Source organism: Manacus vitellinus, unplaced genomic scaffold, assembly GCF_001715985.3.
Source record: "Manacus vitellinus isolate BGI_N305 unplaced genomic scaffold, ASM171598v3 scaffold_0_pilon, whole genome shotgun sequence".
In the NCBI taxonomy this organism is placed as follows: Eukaryota; Metazoa; Chordata; class Aves; order Passeriformes; family Pipridae; genus Manacus; species Manacus vitellinus.
In genome coordinates this window covers 53,732,853-53,753,065 of record NW_021938789.1, presented here as the reverse complement: position 1 = coordinate 53,753,065, position 20,213 = coordinate 53,732,853, and the positions used below count along the sequence as shown (strand labels likewise).

General features: G+C 38.6%; 1 protein-coding gene across 1 annotated transcript in view; it reads left to right on the top strand.

Moving 5' to 3' along the window:
* Nucleotides 1-20,213, top strand: part of ARHGAP10 (Rho GTPase activating protein 10) — a 147,897-nt gene that overhangs the window by 112,820 nt on the left and 14,864 nt on the right. The window contains exon 21 of the mRNA XM_018073497.2: nucleotides 11,359-11,521. Within this exon, the coding sequence (XP_017928986.2) occupies nucleotides 11,359-11,521 (163 nt within the window). The remainder of the gene's footprint in view (nucleotides 1-11,358; nucleotides 11,522-20,213) is intronic.

Sequence of the window (20,213 nt, the reverse complement as noted above, 5' to 3'; positions counted from 1 at the left end):
AGAAAAGTCCTGTGTAAGGTAGGGAGAATAATGCAGTCCATCCAAGATGAAGAGAGAATCAGCACAGGTTGCATAAATCACACCTGGAGTCAAAAAATGGGTCTCGTGTAGCAATTTGTCCAACTAAAGAACTACTTGTTTTCTAAACAAACCAAAATATACTTTTTAAGCCACAGTGCTTGCTGATGCCTTATTCTATTTGAACACACTTTAGGAGTCAAAGTTTCTCATTGGCACATATGTGGACACAGCACAACAGCATCATGGGGGGGCTGCATTGTTCTGTTTTTAAGGCATTTATGTCCAATCCCCCCACTCTGGAACTCATATGAGGTGTTTTGTGATAGCTTTTTGTTGCTGCTCTAAACTAAATACTGTATTTATAGTGATTTAGAAAGCAGGTATTTGTCAAGAATTCTAAAAGAAATAAGAATTAGAACTGCTACTTAACCCTTTAAAACTTTGTGCTAACTTATATTACCCTTGAAGTATTTAGGGTAGCATAAGTATGAATGGAATTTAATGTTGAACAGGAGTAGCTGGTTTTGATTTTTTTGTGGGAATTGGAGTGAGACAGCGTCCTAATTTGGGGGATAAATGAATTTGCATTAATTCAATTGCATTACTTCATCAAAGTAAAACATGATACACGTAATGGCTACATGGCTTCCATGCAATAGTCCCTCTCCCTTCCCCTCCCATTGCTTCCTGCCCCAAACACATAAGTAAAAAAATCATAAACTTCATTTGGAATTACTGAACATAAACCTGGGATGTTAGAGAAAGCCTTGGATTTATAAGGAGACTGGTCTTCAGGGCTGGAACAGCCCAGAGCTGCAAGGTTGCAGGTGTGAAACCTGGCCTTGAACTCTTTCTATTTCTGAATCTGCTGCTTGGAAGTGTTTCTGTAACCTGGCACATAGTAGGGGAAATGGAAAGAAAAGCAGCTACATAGGCATATCAAAAAGCCATAAGGGCTTGCAACACTTGCTTACAAAGCTATTGTTAACAGCTGAGCAGAACACAAGCTACGCTGTCACAAAATAAGTGCAGCAATGTTAGTCATGAGGGGGAGATCAGGCAGGATGACTGCTGTTTGCCATGCAGAATTTAAGACAGTTTGTATTTCGTCTTGCTGCAAGAATAGTTCCTATGATTCTATGTGATCTATCACAGCTTTTTCCACCTGATGGCTCCGAGTAGGATGAGTGCTATACAGATTTAAAAGCGCTTTTGAGCTACTGTCAGTAAAGGTGAAGCTTTTTCTTATGTAATAGTGGGTATGTATAGAGGGCCTACTTTCCTATCAGATAATCGTCTTCTGCTTGGAAAGTTCTGGGTCCATACAAGGTACTTATTTTCTCAGAGATTTGAAATAATCTGGGTCCATACTTTGTATATGCAATATACATTGTCTGGCCATTGTTATCCCTGTGAGTAGTCTACTTGCTGCAGCCTACTTGCTGCACAGTTATCAAAAAGCAAATTTAAGTGTCATGATGTAGTAAACATCTAAATTTTACATCTTTTAGAATGAGGTGTGTCAGATCTTCATGGTTGGTGTGAGAATTGCCTCAGTATCATTGCCAGTGCTTGTCTGCTTTCAGTGTATGAAATCTAGAGGCTGTAGAAATGTTCAAAGTAAACACATCCACATGTTCACACACATGCATAGAACAGGAGTCAGAGGGGCAGGGAAAGGGAACTTAAATAGGCTTTAAACTAAAATCTGAATTAAAAGAAAGAGTAAGGAGTTCAGGAGAAAGGGTCAGTCTTTCCTTGAGGCCAGACATTATTAAAAACCTCTGATCTCCTGTAATAATCCTTCATCTCTTTAATTCTCTACCTTCTGCACACAGACATGCAGGGGCACATAATACTGTAAGAAGGCCAATTTGGCATGCTAAAAGCCATTAATCCCAGGCATGGAAGTCACTGATGTATCTTTGCTGTGTGCCAGCTGTGCCCTGGCCAACCCCTGTTGGTTAAAGAAAATTCTCTCACCCAGCAGCACACAAGAGTATAAGTAAAAACAAAGACTTGTAGCTGTTCAGCTCTCCAGTCACTTTCCTACGGATGAGAGTGTGCATTTCACTGAATTAGGTGTTTCCTCATGTGGGGCACTCTTGCTCCCCTTCACTGGTGACAAGAATAGCAGAGAAGATCTTGCAGGAGAGAGCTGATGAACTTCCTGGAAGGCTGATATGCAACTTAGAGAATATTTCTCTTCCTGTTTTGTTCCCCTCCATCAGTGTTTTTCATTCTGTCAGAAAAAGACGTATTCGTGTCCTGCCATTAGCTTCTGGAATTCTCTGTCTTATTTGCTGTTCTTTCTCTCTCTTATTTTCTGTTTTCTTCTTTTGAAAGTTGCACTCAGTGCAAGGTGAATTACGTTACTACCACTTCTTTCCTTCCCACTGTTCTTGCAAGTTGCTGAACCAAGAGGGAGATTGAAGGTGTACTTAGGGGATATCACAAGAAGTAACAGTAGTGGGACTGGCTTGGCTAGGATTGCAGTCTCATCTAAGACTACATGACTGGGGCTAAGCAAATTAGCCTCAGAGACCTCATGGATAGTGGTAGAAGAATCCAGGCATGGAAGACAATATTGACTTAACTACATTGGAGTAGCAAAGTCTGTCTTCCTAATTACTGCGTTTTAAACTACCAGTGGGGAAATTAGGAGGTTCCTCAACAAACGTGTCACCTGGATGTTCAGTTGAAAGAGCTGACAAAATTTCCTTAAGGGCTTCTTAGCTTGTTTCCAGTTGTTTGTTTTTTTTTTTTTAGTAAGCCATAGGCATCCTGCTTCCTTCATTCCTCTGTTGAAGTCACTGTTATGGCAAAAGGAGAGAGGTGAACAAAATGAGGAAGGAGGCACAGCCAGGTGTCAGCAGCATATTGGAAATGTTTCAGAGTGGCTTTCTTATAAGAGACCCATCACATAACCAATGTGGTAGCAGTTAGTCTTTGTCATTATCCAAGTACCTCCGTGGGTTGTTGAATTATTGGTAAGAAACGTCTTCTTTTAATAAGCCATCGGAAGTAATTGCCAGTGAAGCAATCTAAATACAAGAGAAGAGGAGAAAACAGCATGACATTATCTCTGTTTGGCAGCTCAGGGAAAGAGTTTTTGAACATCTTACCTTTTGGGGGTGGAAGGACCCTTACAGACACATTTTCCAGGTGATTGGTGGCTGAATTGCCAGCAAAACAGACAAGGAAACACGGAAGAATATTTTCATGGGCTTGGGAGTTTTTGATGTCATTTAAGAGGTGCTGCTGAATTAGGGAACTCTTAGCCCCGGTGATTGTACCCCTTTTTGATCTGCTCTGGTTTTTCACAGTTCTTATTCTCATTAATTAGACTAGAGCTGTTTTGTTGGTGTGTTCCAATACAGGGCTGGACCATAGGTTAATGTTGTCTGGACTGGTGGAAACCTAAAACACTCAGTGCTACCAAAAAAAATATGAAAGCAGTGGGACAGTCTGTTTATCTTGCTGTATGTCAGAGTTTTCAGGAAGTGGCTTCAGTTCATCATTGCATTTTTCAGCCATGAAATTTTGTGGCATCTGGCCAGCCTGGTAAGGCTGGAGGTCATATGTGGTTTCCTGCCAAGCAAACTCTGGTAAAAAATGAGTAATCTTCGAGTTTTGATACTGCTCTTGTTATCATTGTGTAACACAAATCAAAAGAGGAACCCCTCTGCATGCTTGTATCTGATTTCTGTTGAGTTTCAAAATTTAATTATGTAATATAATTTAGCACCCCAACATCGTATCAGTGGTTCTGTCTTGAAGTGGTTTTTCCACAACTTGTGGAATAAATTGGGATTCTTTACCCATTTTAGTTTTAGCTTGCTCAGCAAAGGGCTATTTATCTTTGGGATTCTATTGATGTAAAATAATCCAAGCAGTATTTCTCCTGAATTTTGAGAGATGACATGCAGTAGAGGAGGTATTTTTTGAAATAATTGCTTAATTTTTGCAAGTTAATTGCTTAATAATACAAGGTAAGTATATATCTAGACAGATGCTTGTTTGAAATTGAACTTTGCATCTTAGAAATAAATAAAAAAATTGTGAAAAAGAAGGAGGGCGGGGCAGGGGCATGGTCCCCAAACCCCGCTTACCCCTAAGTAGCTTGCGGATGAGCACATTTCTTTCCCTTTCCAAACCCCAGCTCAAACACCCAGCTTTCTGGATACAACTCTTGAGTTGCGTCAGTCAGTCTTGAGGCAAATTCTGTCTAGTGCAGCTTCCTTCTTTTTCTGACGTGTTTGAATCATTATGGAGTTGGGAAAAACAATCTTTCTCCAGGAAAGCTCCTCCGTGCCCAAGATACACATGCTGGTACATGCACAAATCTGAGAAATATATCAAAGTTGCTCTTTATCTAGGAAAAACTGTAGTCAACTCTAATAATTGTGGCAATTATTTTGTCTGAGAGAAAAAAATAGCTGGCATAGAGATCTGATTCTTACTGTGTGTGTTCTTCAAGGCAGCATGAATCTGATGGGTATGTGGGCTGTCTGCTGTCCGTTTGCTCCACGAAAACTGCACTGGCTCCGGGCTGTATGAGGCTATGATGTCTAGATTTATGTAAGAACTGACTGCCTACTGAGGCAGTGCTGCAGTGCAAAGGATTTGCTACACATTGAGGGTAGTAATGGGTACCTTTTGATAATGAAATGCAGTGATACAAATCTATTTTTCTGAGCATTTACAAGAATCTACCCTCCAAAATACCCAGTATTCAGGAGCAGTGAAGAAGTAACTCTCTTGTTTAGTTCTAGCATTATCTATGATTATTTTTCTAACCAAAGAATAGGTCACTATTAGCTTTCAATCAGGCTTTCACCCTTATTTGGAAATGTGTTTAAATAGCACAATTTATGTGGTCTGAAGGTGAGTAATAAACAATTGACCAGTTTCGGTGGTGTGTTAAACAAAAGTACACAGTTTATTAATTTACTCAGGAACAGATAACTTGGCTTCATTAATTCAGAAAACTTTAAAAATTTGGAGGAGTAGAAGAATGTCTGAGTTTAACTGGTGTTTGGTGTGATTACCACAGGGTGAATTGTACTGTAGGTAGTGAACAAAGGGTGCAGCCCTGCATCTAGAAAAGGCTATTTTTGATTGCAGGGTCCTCTAATCACACTGACTGTCACAGAAAGCTTTCTCTAATGGAGTTACTTCTAGCTTTCCAGGAATGGCTGAATCCTTTCCAGAGTGGTACGTTGTTTCCTGGGATCATTTCAAGATTTATTAACTGTGTGAGGCAACTTATGTTTTGATATGTTTTTCGTGCCTGTTTTCTATGAATGCTGAAGCTCTAGCACACGGAACTAAGTTCTTGCTTGGTAGATGATATTAATATATGAGATTCCTATTAAAAAGAAAGCATAGTACATAACCACAAATTAACATAAAAGCAAAGCTACTTTCTACTTGGTTAAACTTCTCTATTATTGTGGGAAGTTAGCTATTTGTGTTTGTTATCACAGAGCTGAATGCAGCTGTGATGCTGATGGGGGAGGATGGGTGGCTGCACAGCAGTGCAGCTGCTGCTTCCCCATCTCATGATGCAAAAAATGTCAAGCTTGAAGGTGGTAATGGGGATTTTGCAGCATCTTTAATCTACTCTCCTCAGGAACTCTCTCCATCATCCCTTGTTTGACTGTGTCAAAGTGGAATTAGACATAGGTTTTTATCCTCTTATTTTACCACGATTTGTGTATGCAATGACCACTTAAAACCTGTATGACAGTTCTGTGCTGCCTATTCTACATATCTCAACAGAAACAGTCATAAGTGTTTCTCATTTACTCCAGAAACAGTCATTTTCATAAACTGTTTTAATTCTCTGGTTACCCTCAAACTATAGGTGTTAGTTGTAGTGTTGACGTTAAAGATTAGTCTTGCTTTTAACATTAAAGCATGTAATTCATTAGTTTACTTAAGCTGAAGTTGGAAGGCAACTCTGTCACCTAAGCAAGTAACTAAAAGTGTTAGCTCTCTGCTTTTTGTCACTCTTATTACAAATGTTTTTTCTTATTTAGGATTCTCGGAGTAAAGTAAGGATCTGATTATTGACACTGCCAAAGTATTTCAGGTTTTTTTTTTTTTTTTCAACTTTGGATGCCAACAAAAAATATTCTTAGACTAGCCAGATGGAAAAAGGAGAAAAAAAGGCGATGGGGAGGCATGTCATGTTCAGTTAGGTAAAAGCTGAGTTCAGATTTCTGGTATGGAGGATCTGAGAGCCTTTATTATCTGAGGCTCATCCAGACAAAAGGGAGAAGGAACTGAGGGTTACACAGAGAAAAGCTGGATGAGGTAGGTCTTAGTCTATACAGCTACTCACTTACTTTGTGGGGATTTGTTATTATGAGAAAGGGTGTCAAGAGGCAGGGAGGTGGGGAGGGAGGAAAGAGATTTGGGTTAGAAAGTGAATGGTAAGTAGTACCAACTAGACACACCAGTAAATTATTAGGATCAGCCTAAGCTATCTAATTTTCTGGATAGGGCTGGTCTGAACCACGAACAGCCATAAAGGCAAAGCACAGGTATCTGTTGCAGAGGCACAGTGAAAGCTCAAAGGCTTGGATGAGTGTTGTGATTAGATCAGTGAAACAAGAAGATGATTTACATGACAGTTTAAAAGGATCGGAGCAGTCAAAAAATTTAAATAGTATGCAAAAGGTGGTGAGAATATGAAACAAGTTTTAACTCTCTTGAGAGTAGAATTGGATCTTACACCTATTTGCGTAGGATGGGGAGATGAATTGTAGAAGCAGCTTGATGGCAACTCTAGAAAGATGGCCAAGCTGAAGGCACTCAGAGCCTTTCCACAATTATGAAGAAGAAAAGGTGAAGAGCTGATGGCTGGAGTGTTGACAAAATCTTGTGAGATGTCATACAGATTTGCTGCTTTTACACTGAGAACCCTCATGTCCTTCATCTGTTCTGGCACCCAAAGATGAGTGTAACAGGGGAGAAAAAAGATTTGCCATTTTTAGAAGGAGAAAATGAAGGCCCCAAGAACACCAAACTGTATGCTCAAAGAATAATATAAATGAGCTTTAAAGGAAATCACATCCTGCCTGTTTTATAATGTAAGAGCTCATTAGAATTCAAGTGGTTAGAAAAGAATAGGAAGTTTCTGGAGCTCCTCTTCGAAAGGACCTGTCAGTCCAATGTGGCATTCAACTTTTTCATAGAAGTGGGAAACCTGACAATGCTGCTCACTGGAGAACAATGTTGGAGGTAAAGAGGAGTCAGAAGAGAGAAACATTAAAAAAATATTAGACTATCAATATTAAGAGTCCCTGAATTCTGAGGTATGATGAAACCCTTAAAGCTGTTTCAATTCCAGCAATGTCCTTAACGCACGCTTTAACAAACAAAGCATGTGAAAACTTAAAAGGATTTTTAATCTCCAGCAGTTTAGGACCTTTACTGGCTCTACAAAGCAAAACAGAGGAAGAGGGCAGGGGGATAAAAAAGAAGAAATAGCTAGCAGTCACTGTATCTTACAGGTTTTGAAGAAGCGTTTGAAGGAACTTAGTCATGATAATCGATGTGGGATTTAGGATCAGCAGCATCAAACAGAAATGTTCACAGGTAGGCCTTTTGTTAGGTGAATACTTTGAATAGTGCAAAGCCACCTAACTTGTCCTAAAAAAGCTTTCTGGTCAAGGGGTTGCATAGCTTGGCACTGTTAATTTTGAAAACATCTTGTAGCTTGCTGAAGAAGTGGGAAGAAACTGGAGGAATGCTAATGGAGTAGCAATATTTAGAAAGGTAAATACAAATTCTTGATGATATATTTACACATGGGACAAAGGAGGAATTGCAAATAATGACAAAGGCAGTCAAGGAGGAGTTGTGTTCATGTGCTAAGACACACCCATACAAATAAAATAAATGTGGTTGTATTGAGAAATAAATTTACAGATTTTAGAGGGAAGATGTAGCCCATAGCTACAGAATGGATCACTACATCCTAAGAAATGGTGACTCTAAGTCTGTTGCTCATGGTGGGCAATCAGCTCATCATATTATTCATTTAAAGCAATGGCAAAAAAAAGTGCCAGCCTTGGAAGTACAAACAGGGGATTAATGAATAGAAGTAAGTGGTGGAGCTTAACACTTAATGTGGTTCTCGTGAGACCACAATAAAAAATCATAGAATCATATCTGATGTATGCTCTTCAGAAAAAATACTGGTTTATAGAACAGTTTTATAGAACAGATGCATGATTCCAAAGCTGCAAAATCCCTTACAGTAAGAGATTCAGTGTTAAACTTAAAAAGGAGATCGTTTAAATACCTTCACACAACACAAAAACTGGATATGAGAGATAATATAATAATTAGTAAGGGATATTAAATGGATCATGCCTGAAAATAAAGCCTAACAAAGTGAAGGTAATTGTTGGCAAGTATATTAATTAGCAGCCAATTGATTCTCCATTCCTTTTATCATCTACTGAAGTCTGGAGACAATGACTGTTTGGAAGATGCAGTTTGGCCCAACATGAGATGAGCATTAATCAAAAGCAGGTTATTAAGCGTAATAAAGAGATAATGAGACAGTTCTATGGCCTCTGCCATGTACAGGTGTCACTGTAATTTCTGAAGTTAGCAGAACTTTTGGCACCAACAAAAAGGATGAAATCTTTGTAGTGTTGAAATCGTAGCAATGACCCCGTATTTCCAAGACTTAGGTTTTGAGCATATATTGTTTTTAATAATGAAAATGTGCTAGATGGTCATTAGTCATCTGTTTTTCAGTTATACACAATTGCCTCTTCCTCAATAAAAGTACTGTTTTGCTTTACAAAAGGAGATAATTGAAGAAATCAGAATGTGAAGTGTCTTTGTACGTTTTTAGAGGGTGTTTAGAATTTAGCAGGCATTTTCCTGTTTAAATACTTGATTTGTTTTTAGTGTTGTAAACCCAATCTTAGTCTTGAGAGTGCAATGCAGTACTGACTGTGAGAAAACACTGACTCAGGAAGGAAGAAGTAAAATTTGAGGAAAGATTTAACACACAGTTTAATTTATGATAATGTCAGATGTAATTGCCTGTGTACTACAGTCTCCAGTGTTGACTCTGCTGTGCGTGACTGAAGCATTTAATATTTTTTTACTTTTTCTGTGTGTTCTGAGAAACAATTCAATGGAAAATCCTCTGCTTTCTGTAGGGAGGTGCGGTGAGTTGGTCATATTCATAATATTAATGAACAGATTAATACAGATTAATACAGGTTTCTACTGTGTTTTAGTGATGCTAAGTGAATGGTTGTGGTAAATGTGGCCTTCTGGTAGTGTATGTGGTTTGATATTCTTGGTTGTCTTAATAGTACTACTTTGAAAATAAACTATGATGGATTAAAAGGACTTAAGTCTAGTTTTAAGGAACTTATGAAGTAAGGTTGCAGTATCACTGTCTAATCTCTTAGATGTTTATCATCGTGACAGATACATCTGCAAACGAGATGTAATTAATTAGTTCTTACCTGACACTCCTGCAATTCTCATGTCACGTCATGTAAATGTGAGCGGCAGCGTCGTGTCCTGGGTGCAGTGGGGAGCTGTGAGTTGAGCAGGATTGGGCCATGGTGAGAGTGACTCACTTTCCCAGGTTAACATTCTCCTCCTCAGAGCTTATCACACTTTGTTACTATGGGCTAATTTAGATCCTTAAATTAGCAGCTGCTTAGGGAGAAATTTCCAGATGATCACTTTTATCATTTCACTGTTTTTAGTTGTATGTCATTTTACTCTCTAGGGAAGTTGTTCTCTGAGAGCTGTTGGGAGGGGGTGAGTTTGAGATGGCTGGGGAAGCAGGCAAGTGCTTTACTAATTTTCTGCTTTTGAAGCAGAAGGAATTGAGCTGGTTGAGGCAGTAATAAAGTTGTGAGAAGGATTTTTATCCAGTGAGCGTGCCTTCTCATTGTCCATGTCTTTTTATTGTTGCACTTTTAATTAATTTAAAAAAAAAAAGTAAATTAAAGAAATCAATGCAATAGTACTGCTTACCTCAATGGAGTAGAATTAAGCTCAATTTTTCATTGAGCAGATGCTTATTTGTTTAGAATTGGAAAGTAACCTTGTACAGGACTTCATCTTGTATATTACTGTACACGGGAGATACAGGTTGTCAAGCAAACATGATACTTTAACAGCTTGTGATCATATTATTGTGATGTGTTAGGACTTGGTTGTTCATTTTTTTCTCCCAAAGCTGTTGTCCTTAAGAGACCAGAACTCTTTTACAAAGACTGTGGGGTCAATGATATCTAATCCACTCTAGACTTTTGTGATGATTTTATTTGGCAGGCCTGTGGGCCATGGTCACGAGTGCTAGTGGGAGTAGGATGGACAGAAGAAAGGATGCAGGGAACCTTGTAAAGGGTGTCTGGAAATGACCTTTATTACAGTTAAATATTAGTATTTTGCGAACAACCAGAGACCCCATTTGAGACTGCTGGCTTATCTGTCCTGGGTACTTTATTGTTTACGAACATCCTCATTTTGTACACCTCTTTTAGAATTTATAAGATGTTTAAATGAAAGTTTGGAAGGGAAAAGCTATGTGGGTGAAGGTTAGTTTTTCAGTGCAGAACGTGCTGTTTGGCTAGATGTGTCAGCATGGTTTGCAGTGAGTGCTGTGACACACTGGTAACTTTATCTTACTGTCCTTGGGATAGGATTGGTGTTCCTTTAATGTCTTCTCAATCAATCATATCTGAATGATGATATTCTAAGAGTAGCTTGTGAAAATGAGTAGTAGATCAAAATATGATGAGTTCCCTTAAAAGTAACACCATTAAAAAGGTTTAACATTCTTGGGTATTGTGTGTTTGTTAGAAGTCTCCTGCTTATTCTGACCTTTCTAAATGTCAGTGTTTCATGTTTGGTAAGATTGTGCTTGCGGTACTTGAGAGCAATCCTCAAATGGGTATTACATTATCTTTAGAGATTGTGTTTTTAGAGAGACAAGCAAATGTGTATAGCCTAAACTATTTTCTTATCTGAAATGATGCCTTTGTCTAAAAATATCCCCCCAAAATTTAGCATTTCATTCACAGAAAACACATGCTGCAGAAAGCACTGGGAATACATTGTGTTGTGAAGATAGCCTGGTGATAAAAATGGGAGAAATTGTGCAGTGATACCTTTTGGGAAAATACTGGGAGATTGCTTATCCTACAAAATATCCTGTGAAGATGGGGCAGTAAAGTTTCTTTTCATATATATTTCAGGACATTATCACCAAAGCAGGTGCTTTGGCTCATGAGAAGATTCTTTGACTCTCCTTCTAACTTTTGCTCTCTCTTATAGCTGACAGTCACAGCTTTCCCAGAGAAGACACCCCAACTGGGAGCATAGATTCTCTTTCTTCCCAGTCTCCAACACCTGCCTTCTCTAGCAGCCCACCTGTGCTCTTGGATGGAAATCACCTTATCATGGACAGTGGAGATCTTGCAGGCTGGACAACAAATCTGTAAGTAACCTGAATATTAAGTAACAATTTTTCCACTAGTATGACTGTGCACATGAAACACCTTTTCCTTTTCAGTTTGTGACGAGTGAATATTAGAAATTGCATATAATTGTGTTTGTTTCCTTCTGCTGCAAAAAGATATGTCTTTATATGTTGGGGTGGAGCTTAGAGACCACTTGAATGCTTGTGAGAAAGAAATGTTATTTTTCTACTGAAACCTAATTCATTTTCCTGTAACCTGTTATAAAATTTTAAATGTTATTTATTTAAGCAAAGAATATTTAAGTTATTCTCTATATGATATATTACCCTACTTTTATTTCAAGACTGTTAAGCTACACTTAGATGCCATGCTATTAAGGTTATGGGCCAAATTTTGAGTTTGGACAAACACTGTAATAAGTATGTGCTCAGATCCTGTTGTCTAAGAACATTATCTTTGTTAATCTCTTCTTAACAAATTAAAGGCCTGTTTTCCAATGAAAGTTCAGTCTGTCACTTTCAGTAGATTCTGAGGATGTTCAGTTTTTAAGCATGACTTTATTTTAGCAAAAATTGACATTGCTCTCTCTGTAATACAAATTCAGGTTTGATACATAAAAAACTGACCATAACTTGTTTTTAAATCAGAGTTGAACCTGAATTGAATTCTCTGGTTTGCTATTCATACAAACTTTAACCAATATCAAGTCAAAGTTTTCCAGCCTTCAGTGCCAAGAAGAGTTGAAGAAGCAGGTCTGGAGAAAAGATCTGTTACAAATATTTTCCATAATGGCATTCTGAGTAGCCTGCTCTGCTGATGGAGCAAGTGTGTAGATGTATGTAACACATGAGAATATACAGATAGTCATATAATGAGTTTATATTTCTAAATGCACACACAAATAATTGATTAGAGTACTTATTAACTAGAACAATTTTTTTTCTTGTATGTATTGAAATAATTCCAGATTTATAGGTATTGTACATAAATATTGTTTCTTTAGTAGAGGTCTGAAGTTACTCTTTCCTTATTCCTCTTGTTACTGTCCTCTAGAATTGGGTGGAATCAGCAATAAGTTGTATTGGAGAAAGAGAGGTGCATGTGTGGAAAAGATGCTGTAGCTGGTATAAAACTGGACTGTTGGTAAAAGCAAGCATAGCTAATTAAGAAACAGGGTTAGCAGAACATTGATAATGTCACTTCAGACAATAAAAGAAGGAGTTTTGATTTTATCCAGAGAGTTTGGGAACTCCATGTATTTGAAGAAACGTTGCATTGTTTTGCATTTGTTGATTTTCATGAAAAATTAAACTGTACTGCTGTTTTGGAAATTTTTCTTGATGGCTTGAAGTTTTCTACTCAGTTGGAAACAGTACTTAGAGTTCTCTTTGGAAGGAATAAAAGGGTGCATGGTACGTGCATTTAGATTATTTGTCAAAAGTAGTTTCTTTCTTCCATTTGCTTGTCTGTGAAGTTTGCTTAGGAATTACCTCTGTAACAAGCCTGGACAGTGACAGAGAGTAGTCTGTGAATGTTACATTCTTTCTTTCCTCTACTTTCTCACCCCAAACTGGCTTCTCTTCCCTTCTAGTTCTGATGACTGAGAGGACCTTGCCTTAACAAATAAAAGCCAAACCCAAACCACAACCTGGAACAGCCCAGTGTGTTGATGGCAGAGGAGTGGAGAATGTACCTGCTGTACTTGAGCAATCATTGTGCATCAGGGGGTCCCACATTGTCCTGTGGGCAAGGAAAGACTGTGTTTGACTGGACCTCGTGTAGCTCTGGTAGCTCTCACAGCTCCAGGAAATGTGGCATTGGCTGTTGAACTCTGCTTTGGTCATAGACTGTTCTCACAAACTGGACTATCCCAGAGTTAGGTGGAGAACAATCCTTTGTTTGTGCAGGATTTCAAAACGTTTTGTATTTTGTGCCAAATTGGAAAAAAAATCAATCCCTAAAGTCTCAGTATCCTCTCTAAAATGGTATTGCAGGTCTTCACTGAGATATAGCAAATGCCATACTGAGTCTAGGGGAAATGAAAATATACAGGAGGATCCGGTTTCTCAAGTTTCTGCTGATGTTTATAACACATGGGTGTTACTCTTGTCAGAGATCGATCACTATGGAGTTATGCAGTCAACAAGGTGATGGTGACTTCTTTGTAGTAGAAGAGTTTCTTGCATTGTTTCCCGGGGGAGCGATGTTGCATTGTGGGTCAAAATGTGTCAGATATTCCAAGGCTCGTTTATACCAGTAGTTTGCTTTAAGCAAGAGTACGTGATGGATAGCAAGAACACTTCTTGTGGTATTTGTTTCCAAGAAAGGAAAAGCTTGCTTTTTCCGGAATGATAGCTGTTGTCACCATGATGTTTCCTGGCAGGGTTTTCTGTGATGCGTGCCCTTTCCTTGTCCCACCTTTAAAAACAAAAGGAGCTACAGCTTCCAGCATGGCAAATACACCCTCACCTCCTGACTGGCACTCGGAGGGGACCACATGGCCAGAGTGGTTAAAGAAGCTAAGAGGGCAAGGGCTATACCACCAATCTTAAATATCTCACAAAGCCCTGACTGCTCAATTGTCATATCAGTATTTAAAGATGTGCTGTGCATACGGTGTAACTCGAAGGTGATGTTTCACATATGTGTCATTTTGAAGCCCCGTTAAGCTGTTGGTTTTCATGTCTATAAGTGTGTGTGTGCCTGATGCTAGATTTTCTTTGAAAGATCTGTGTGGATCAGACATATGTCCTGTGTTGTCATGTACTGCTGTAGGGGTGAGTAGAGAGTTGGGCGTTAGTTGGTTCTCTTTGCCCAGGGCAGGGGTGGTTCTCAGTGGAGACCTGAGTTTGCTGCTTTAAGGCTATTTTGCACCCTAAACTTTTTTAACCTTTTTCCTGAAGTTATTTTTAACCTCACGCTTCCATCTAGAGCCAAATACTAAAAATAAATATGCCTTATTTTTGCATACACTCTATGGTAGAATATAGAGAGCTTTTTTTCCTCTGTCAATGACAAAGTTACAGAGTAGTTTCTGTAGATGCGAGATTCAAACCCCAGATAACCTAGGATGGACAAATTGCCATTTCTACTTGATGAAGCACTGTGTCACAAACATATACTGTTTGAAAAACCCTTCTATCCAAGGATGCTTAGCACAAGCTGATCTCAGACATAAACTGATAATTGTGGTTGTGAGCTGTGTAGAGTATTACTCCCTTGGAGGGCTCTCCACTAGTTTGGGCACTTTTTCCCTTTAAGGCAGAGCAGCAATGACAATCTCAATGTTAACCAAAGCGTTTGCATTCTTTCATTTTCCTCTCTGATGAAAGTACCTATGCAGACTCTTGTCGTACTCAGTTTCTGGTTTTTCTATTGCATTTGCCCAAAAAGTAAATAAATCTGCCAAAGCTTTTTTTCAAGAGGCTTGATATCTTTTTGCTGGAGGACGTGACCCTGACATTGCTTTCTGCCTTCCTGATTGGCACTGAAAAACACGTGCCTTAGTCACTTAGATTTTTATTCCTGTGGTGTACAAAACTCAACTTTTTAATAATTCAAAGTATGTAGTTTCCAAAGAGTTCAGGATTTCAGATGCGAAGAAGCTGAGTAGCCTTTCTAAGCTAGTCCCCAAACTGTTTTGATAATGGTGATGGTCTTGGGTTTGGAGATATGTATTGCAAGGGGATATGGATAGCTCTTAAACTGCATTTGAACTGTGGAGCAATAGTCAGTCTGCCCTTTTACATGCAGTTGAAACTCAGCGATGCATGGGTTGACTTTCACTCTATTATATTATGGCTTTTCACATGTAAAAGGTAACAGTGGTAGCTAAACTAGGTATAAACACCAGTGTCCAATAAATATATCTAAGCAAGTAAAGGTACAGTGTAAGTTAAAGTCTGTGAAAGACAACATTTTTTTTCCATTAAAGTCCTCTTGTAGTGAAGTAGGGGGTAGTGCAAACGATGGGGCATCAGACATGGAGTCACATAATAAAATTAAAAAAGGGCAAGGGAAACTTCTTAGCAGCTGTTGTGGTTTGATTATAAAATTTACTTATGGAACCATTTATTGACATGAGGTCTGTCTTATTTAGCCTTTCCCAGAGTACTGGCTATAATGGGAGCTCACCTCCAAAGGATTAGGGCAGGTTTCCCTTATTGCAATGACTGATTCATCAAAAGGTGGATTACAAATCACGTCCTAAAATACTATGGGATGCCTTTGGTCTGTTTTCACTTGACCTCAGAATGAACCAAAAAAACTTGAACACTTGGTATTCCCTGGACTTGGTATGTGCTGTAATCAATCTTTCTGTGGACCTCTTTCTGATAAGGAAAGATTTGTTACTGTAACTGGTCCCTTGTTGTCATGAGATTTCTTTGTGCTTTTACAGTACAATGCCCTATGCCAGGGTGTATATATAGACCTTACAGACTTACCCCTCATGGTGCTGGGTTTTCAGAACTGGGCCAGAGTCTTCCTTTTCATTTAGAAGTCCCCTACATTATCTACATGATCACTTCTTCATTCACATCATGAAAACTGTCTTGTTCCTCAGCTGGAGAGTTCATTTTTGGGATCTGAGACTTCAGGGTCTCTGGGTTTCCCAGAGAGGTGGAACATGGTGACTTCTGATGGTTGTTCTGGGTGGAGGTATGATGCAGGATGTGGAGTAGCCTTCCTCAAGATGATACTGTCTGAGTATCTGTTTACCTTGCCTGTTCTTCTTTCCCTCTCTAAGCCTTTGGGATTTTGCAATTGGAGGGGATGGAAAGCATTCCTGTCCCTCAAACCTTTTCGCTGAGCGTGTGTATGAGTGTGTGTGGGTGGGTGCACGGCTTGTTAAAGCAATTACATTTATGGGCTAAGAATAGTAAGATTCATAGTTTCCAAACTGAATCCCACCTTGGATGCTGCTATTGGAGCATGCAAGATACAGTCCTGACAGCCCAAATGCTGAAGGTGCTCAAAGGCCAGAGGAAAAATAGAAGCACCAATGTAAATGGCTTTTCAGGAACATGCAAGGGGCCAGTGGCAGATAAATAATTGAGTCTTTCTTTAATTTCTTATACATTTTTCTTTATTAGTTCCCGTGATACTAAAGTATTCTGTTACCCAGCTCAATGGTATGTAAGTGCTACACTATGGGCATCATTTTTGGATTTTAATATGCACAGAGGCTTTTAAAATGGTGATGAGAGCTGTGCTATGCAGCATCCTGAGTGCTTTCAGGGTCTTTGTGACCAGGCTGGAAAGAAGCTACTCATTCTTCATGAAATCTCAAGCTGTTCAAATTCCTGGTGAGCACACTGATATTAAAAGAACCATCAGATGGCAAGGGAGGGCAGAGACAGTGATGCTCTGAACATAACAGAACCCTTTGACATAGTTATTAATTTTGTTTGACTGCTGACTGAACGCCCATCAGCCTTGTTATATTTACATCAGTAGACTACATGTACAGTCTCCTTAAAATTGTAGTAGTTTCTTTTTTACTTTCTGGCAGTGGTGTGAATTTGCAACTTTACATAAATGATGAGTGACTTCACTTTCGGTGTCTTGAAAACTTCTTATAATATCTAGTGTCATCATCCTATTTTATTAAAAGAAGGTGCTTTAACAGCTGTTCGGTCATTGTGCTTATTTTGCAGTTTGTTTTTGTTTCAGCTGCCACCTCTTCGGTGACTCAGCAGTTTGGGAGCCAGTTTAGCGGAGCAGGCACTTCTTTTTGTACCCTATTATTATGCAAGCAGAGCAAGAGCCCTCATTTTGCAGCTCCTTTGAAACAGGCATAATGTAACTTAGTCATGTGGTTCATACAAAATAGTCCTTGCCATCTCCTTGTCTTCCACTGGGCTTGACAGCAACACTGCTGTGTGAGCACAGGATAAGTTGTGTGTGTGCTCAGGGCAGGGGATGATGTGGATGCAACCACTGTGATGAGCTAAAGTTCTGTCATTTGTTTGTTTTTTTTTTCTCCTCTCTTTTATTTTCTTTGCATGATTCCAGTGAACACAACCCCTTCTTTTTTTTTTTTTCCTTAAAGGAAACAGCGGTGTGCCATAAGCTTATAGATGTACATACTTCACTTTTGCTTTGTCTGCATTATCATTTAAAAATGCTTTAACTTAGGACAGCTGCTGTAGACATTAGCTTTGGATTTACCAGACTGGCGTGAAAGATCATTTCACTAATGTGTTAGCTGCTTCACTGAGACTTCACAATCCAAGTTTAACAAAACCTCTATTTCATTGCTGACTGATGTGTTCTGTATAAATGAGGGTTCTGGAATGTTGTGTGCATGTCACATACTTTAAATTTTGAGGATAGAGTTTCTTTTCAGGGGGAACAAAGATGAGGAAATTCCGTCCTTCTATTTTGCCTCCAGCTTTTCTGCAGCTACGACCATTTCTAGAATTTTGCCCGTGTATTTTTCTCCTCCCCGCTCACCAAGGCATAGGGGTTCTTAACTTGCAGGAAGATCTGGTGGTGGACAGTACTGGGTTGCATATTGAATCAGAAATAGCTGAACCTTTTCATATACACTGTTGTCTTACAATGAAATCTTTCAAGAACACCTTCACTGAGTTTGTCAGCCAGACGCTGTGATACGACAGCCATGGGGCTGCCAAACTTGTCTATGAAACAACTCTTCTTTTTTTTTTTTTCCCCTCAGGAGTTGCCATGTAGATTCTTTTCAGAGTCTCTACCTTGCTCTCAAGATAAGAGACCGCTCTTTAGCTGTGTTACCTTAGGAACCAGCAAGATAAACATCCAATAAAATCTTGTTTTCAGGAGTTTGTTTCTGAGTATCAGTGCAAAATCTCTAGCTTATTTTCAGTAAAGCTATTCCCCCTCCTCCCTTTTCCCAATGCTCAGTATGCTAGACAATAACATTTTTTTCCTCAGACAGAGATGGTTATGTGAGGCTGTTTTTTTTTTCTTTTTTCCCTACCCTCAGGAAAATGCATTTCCTTCATTTTAGCCTTTGGGAGAAAGGATTTCTTCAAGATACCTTCTTAAAGTTGAGATGCTCTATGATAAGGTGTGCAATACTTTCTAATATGTCGTCATCTTGATAAACAAGGTGTGCAAAGCTTTATAGCAAGATAGTCTTGCTATCACAAGAATATTTTCAAGGAAAAAACAGTAAAATCTAGCCAGTTTCTTGCTTACACACCACAACATTGGAAATTATTTTTCTTATTGAGTAAAACCTTCTGTTTTAACAACAAAATTAAGTGGTTCCTGAGATAGCCAAGTACAGTAAATAAAAAAGAACAAAACCAAACCCATAAATTCTAGAATGTGCTTAGTAGTTAAAGCTATAAATTTTTTTTTCCCCTTCTTAATATGGTGAATCTATTGCTGTTGAAAAGTGGTTTTTTTTTTCTTTCCCTGCTGGCTCCTAGGGTATGATCTCTTGCTGGGTAACCAGGAGCCTAAAGTGACAGGCGAATTCAGGAGCCGTGCTGTAGTGCTTTCCCTACAGCTGAAATGTATTAAGGGGATTCATCAGAAAAGTGGGGAAGGGAACAGCCTGGCACTCCACATACCTGCACTTCTGGAGTGTTTTTCCACTAGAACTGTTGGAGTGGCTCAGAATTTGGAGAAAACCTGCCAGTTTTAACATGCTTTTGTATAATGCTGTCTGGTACAGGACAGTGTAGTCTTACTTGTTGATAGATAACACTTCTTGTCGAGTCTCTATAACTTGAGAAATAAACATGCCATGGCATGGATCTGAAGATTTTATTTCATCTTCTGTTCCTTTACTTGCACACCTTTTCTTTTGTGGTTTTTTTTTTTTTCTTTCCTCTCCAAGTCTCAGCAAGAAACCATCTGTTATTTATTACAAGTATTCTTATGAATGACCACTGCTTTCCTGGGTTGGAGAGTTCCTTTTGTGTCTTCTCTATTCTGAGTATCTTTGAAGTTGTTAATTCTGTATCTTAGGTGCAGGTGTTTTGTGTTTTTCTAGAGACAATCAAGTAAATTGCATAGATTAAAGTGATGCATGTAGCAATGAAATATTTATTAAATGGAAGATTTAATATTCACTTGCTGAAAATCAAACAGCATACATCTGAGGTATGCACGAGAAGGCCACTTGGTGGAATATTCTTGAATGGTGATTAGTTTGCATTAGAGATATTTTAATACTCTGGTGGTGATATGCTTGGAATATTATTCTCCTATTTTCTATAGCTTCACAGGTTTCAGAAATGAGTCTGACACCAATCTTAATCACAGAATCATCGAATGGCTTGGAAGGGAACTTAAAGTCCATCTCATTCCAAACCCCCTTCTGTTTGAATTTAATCAATTTGAATTTAATAAATAGGAGCACAAGGAAAATATTTTTCCTTTAAGTCTCAGAGTTGTTTTACATAGAATAGTTTAGCCTATTCAAGTAGGATACTTTTTTTTAAATTCACTTTTGAAAAACTTCTGTCTTAAGTTCACCGACTGAGTTAAAATTAATTCTGCATGTATACATTATGTGTGGTGAATGGTGAAGAAATAATTTGCTTTCTGGCTAACTTTATAAAATTTACAGTACCACTGAGAATTTTTTTGTCCTCATTATTTAGAGAAAAGGATACAAATGCTGGTTTTTCATTTTTTCGTTTTTGTTTCTGAATGAGGTCACTTTTAGCAGAAGGATTTTGTTTTATCTGAGGAAAATTTTTCAATTATTAT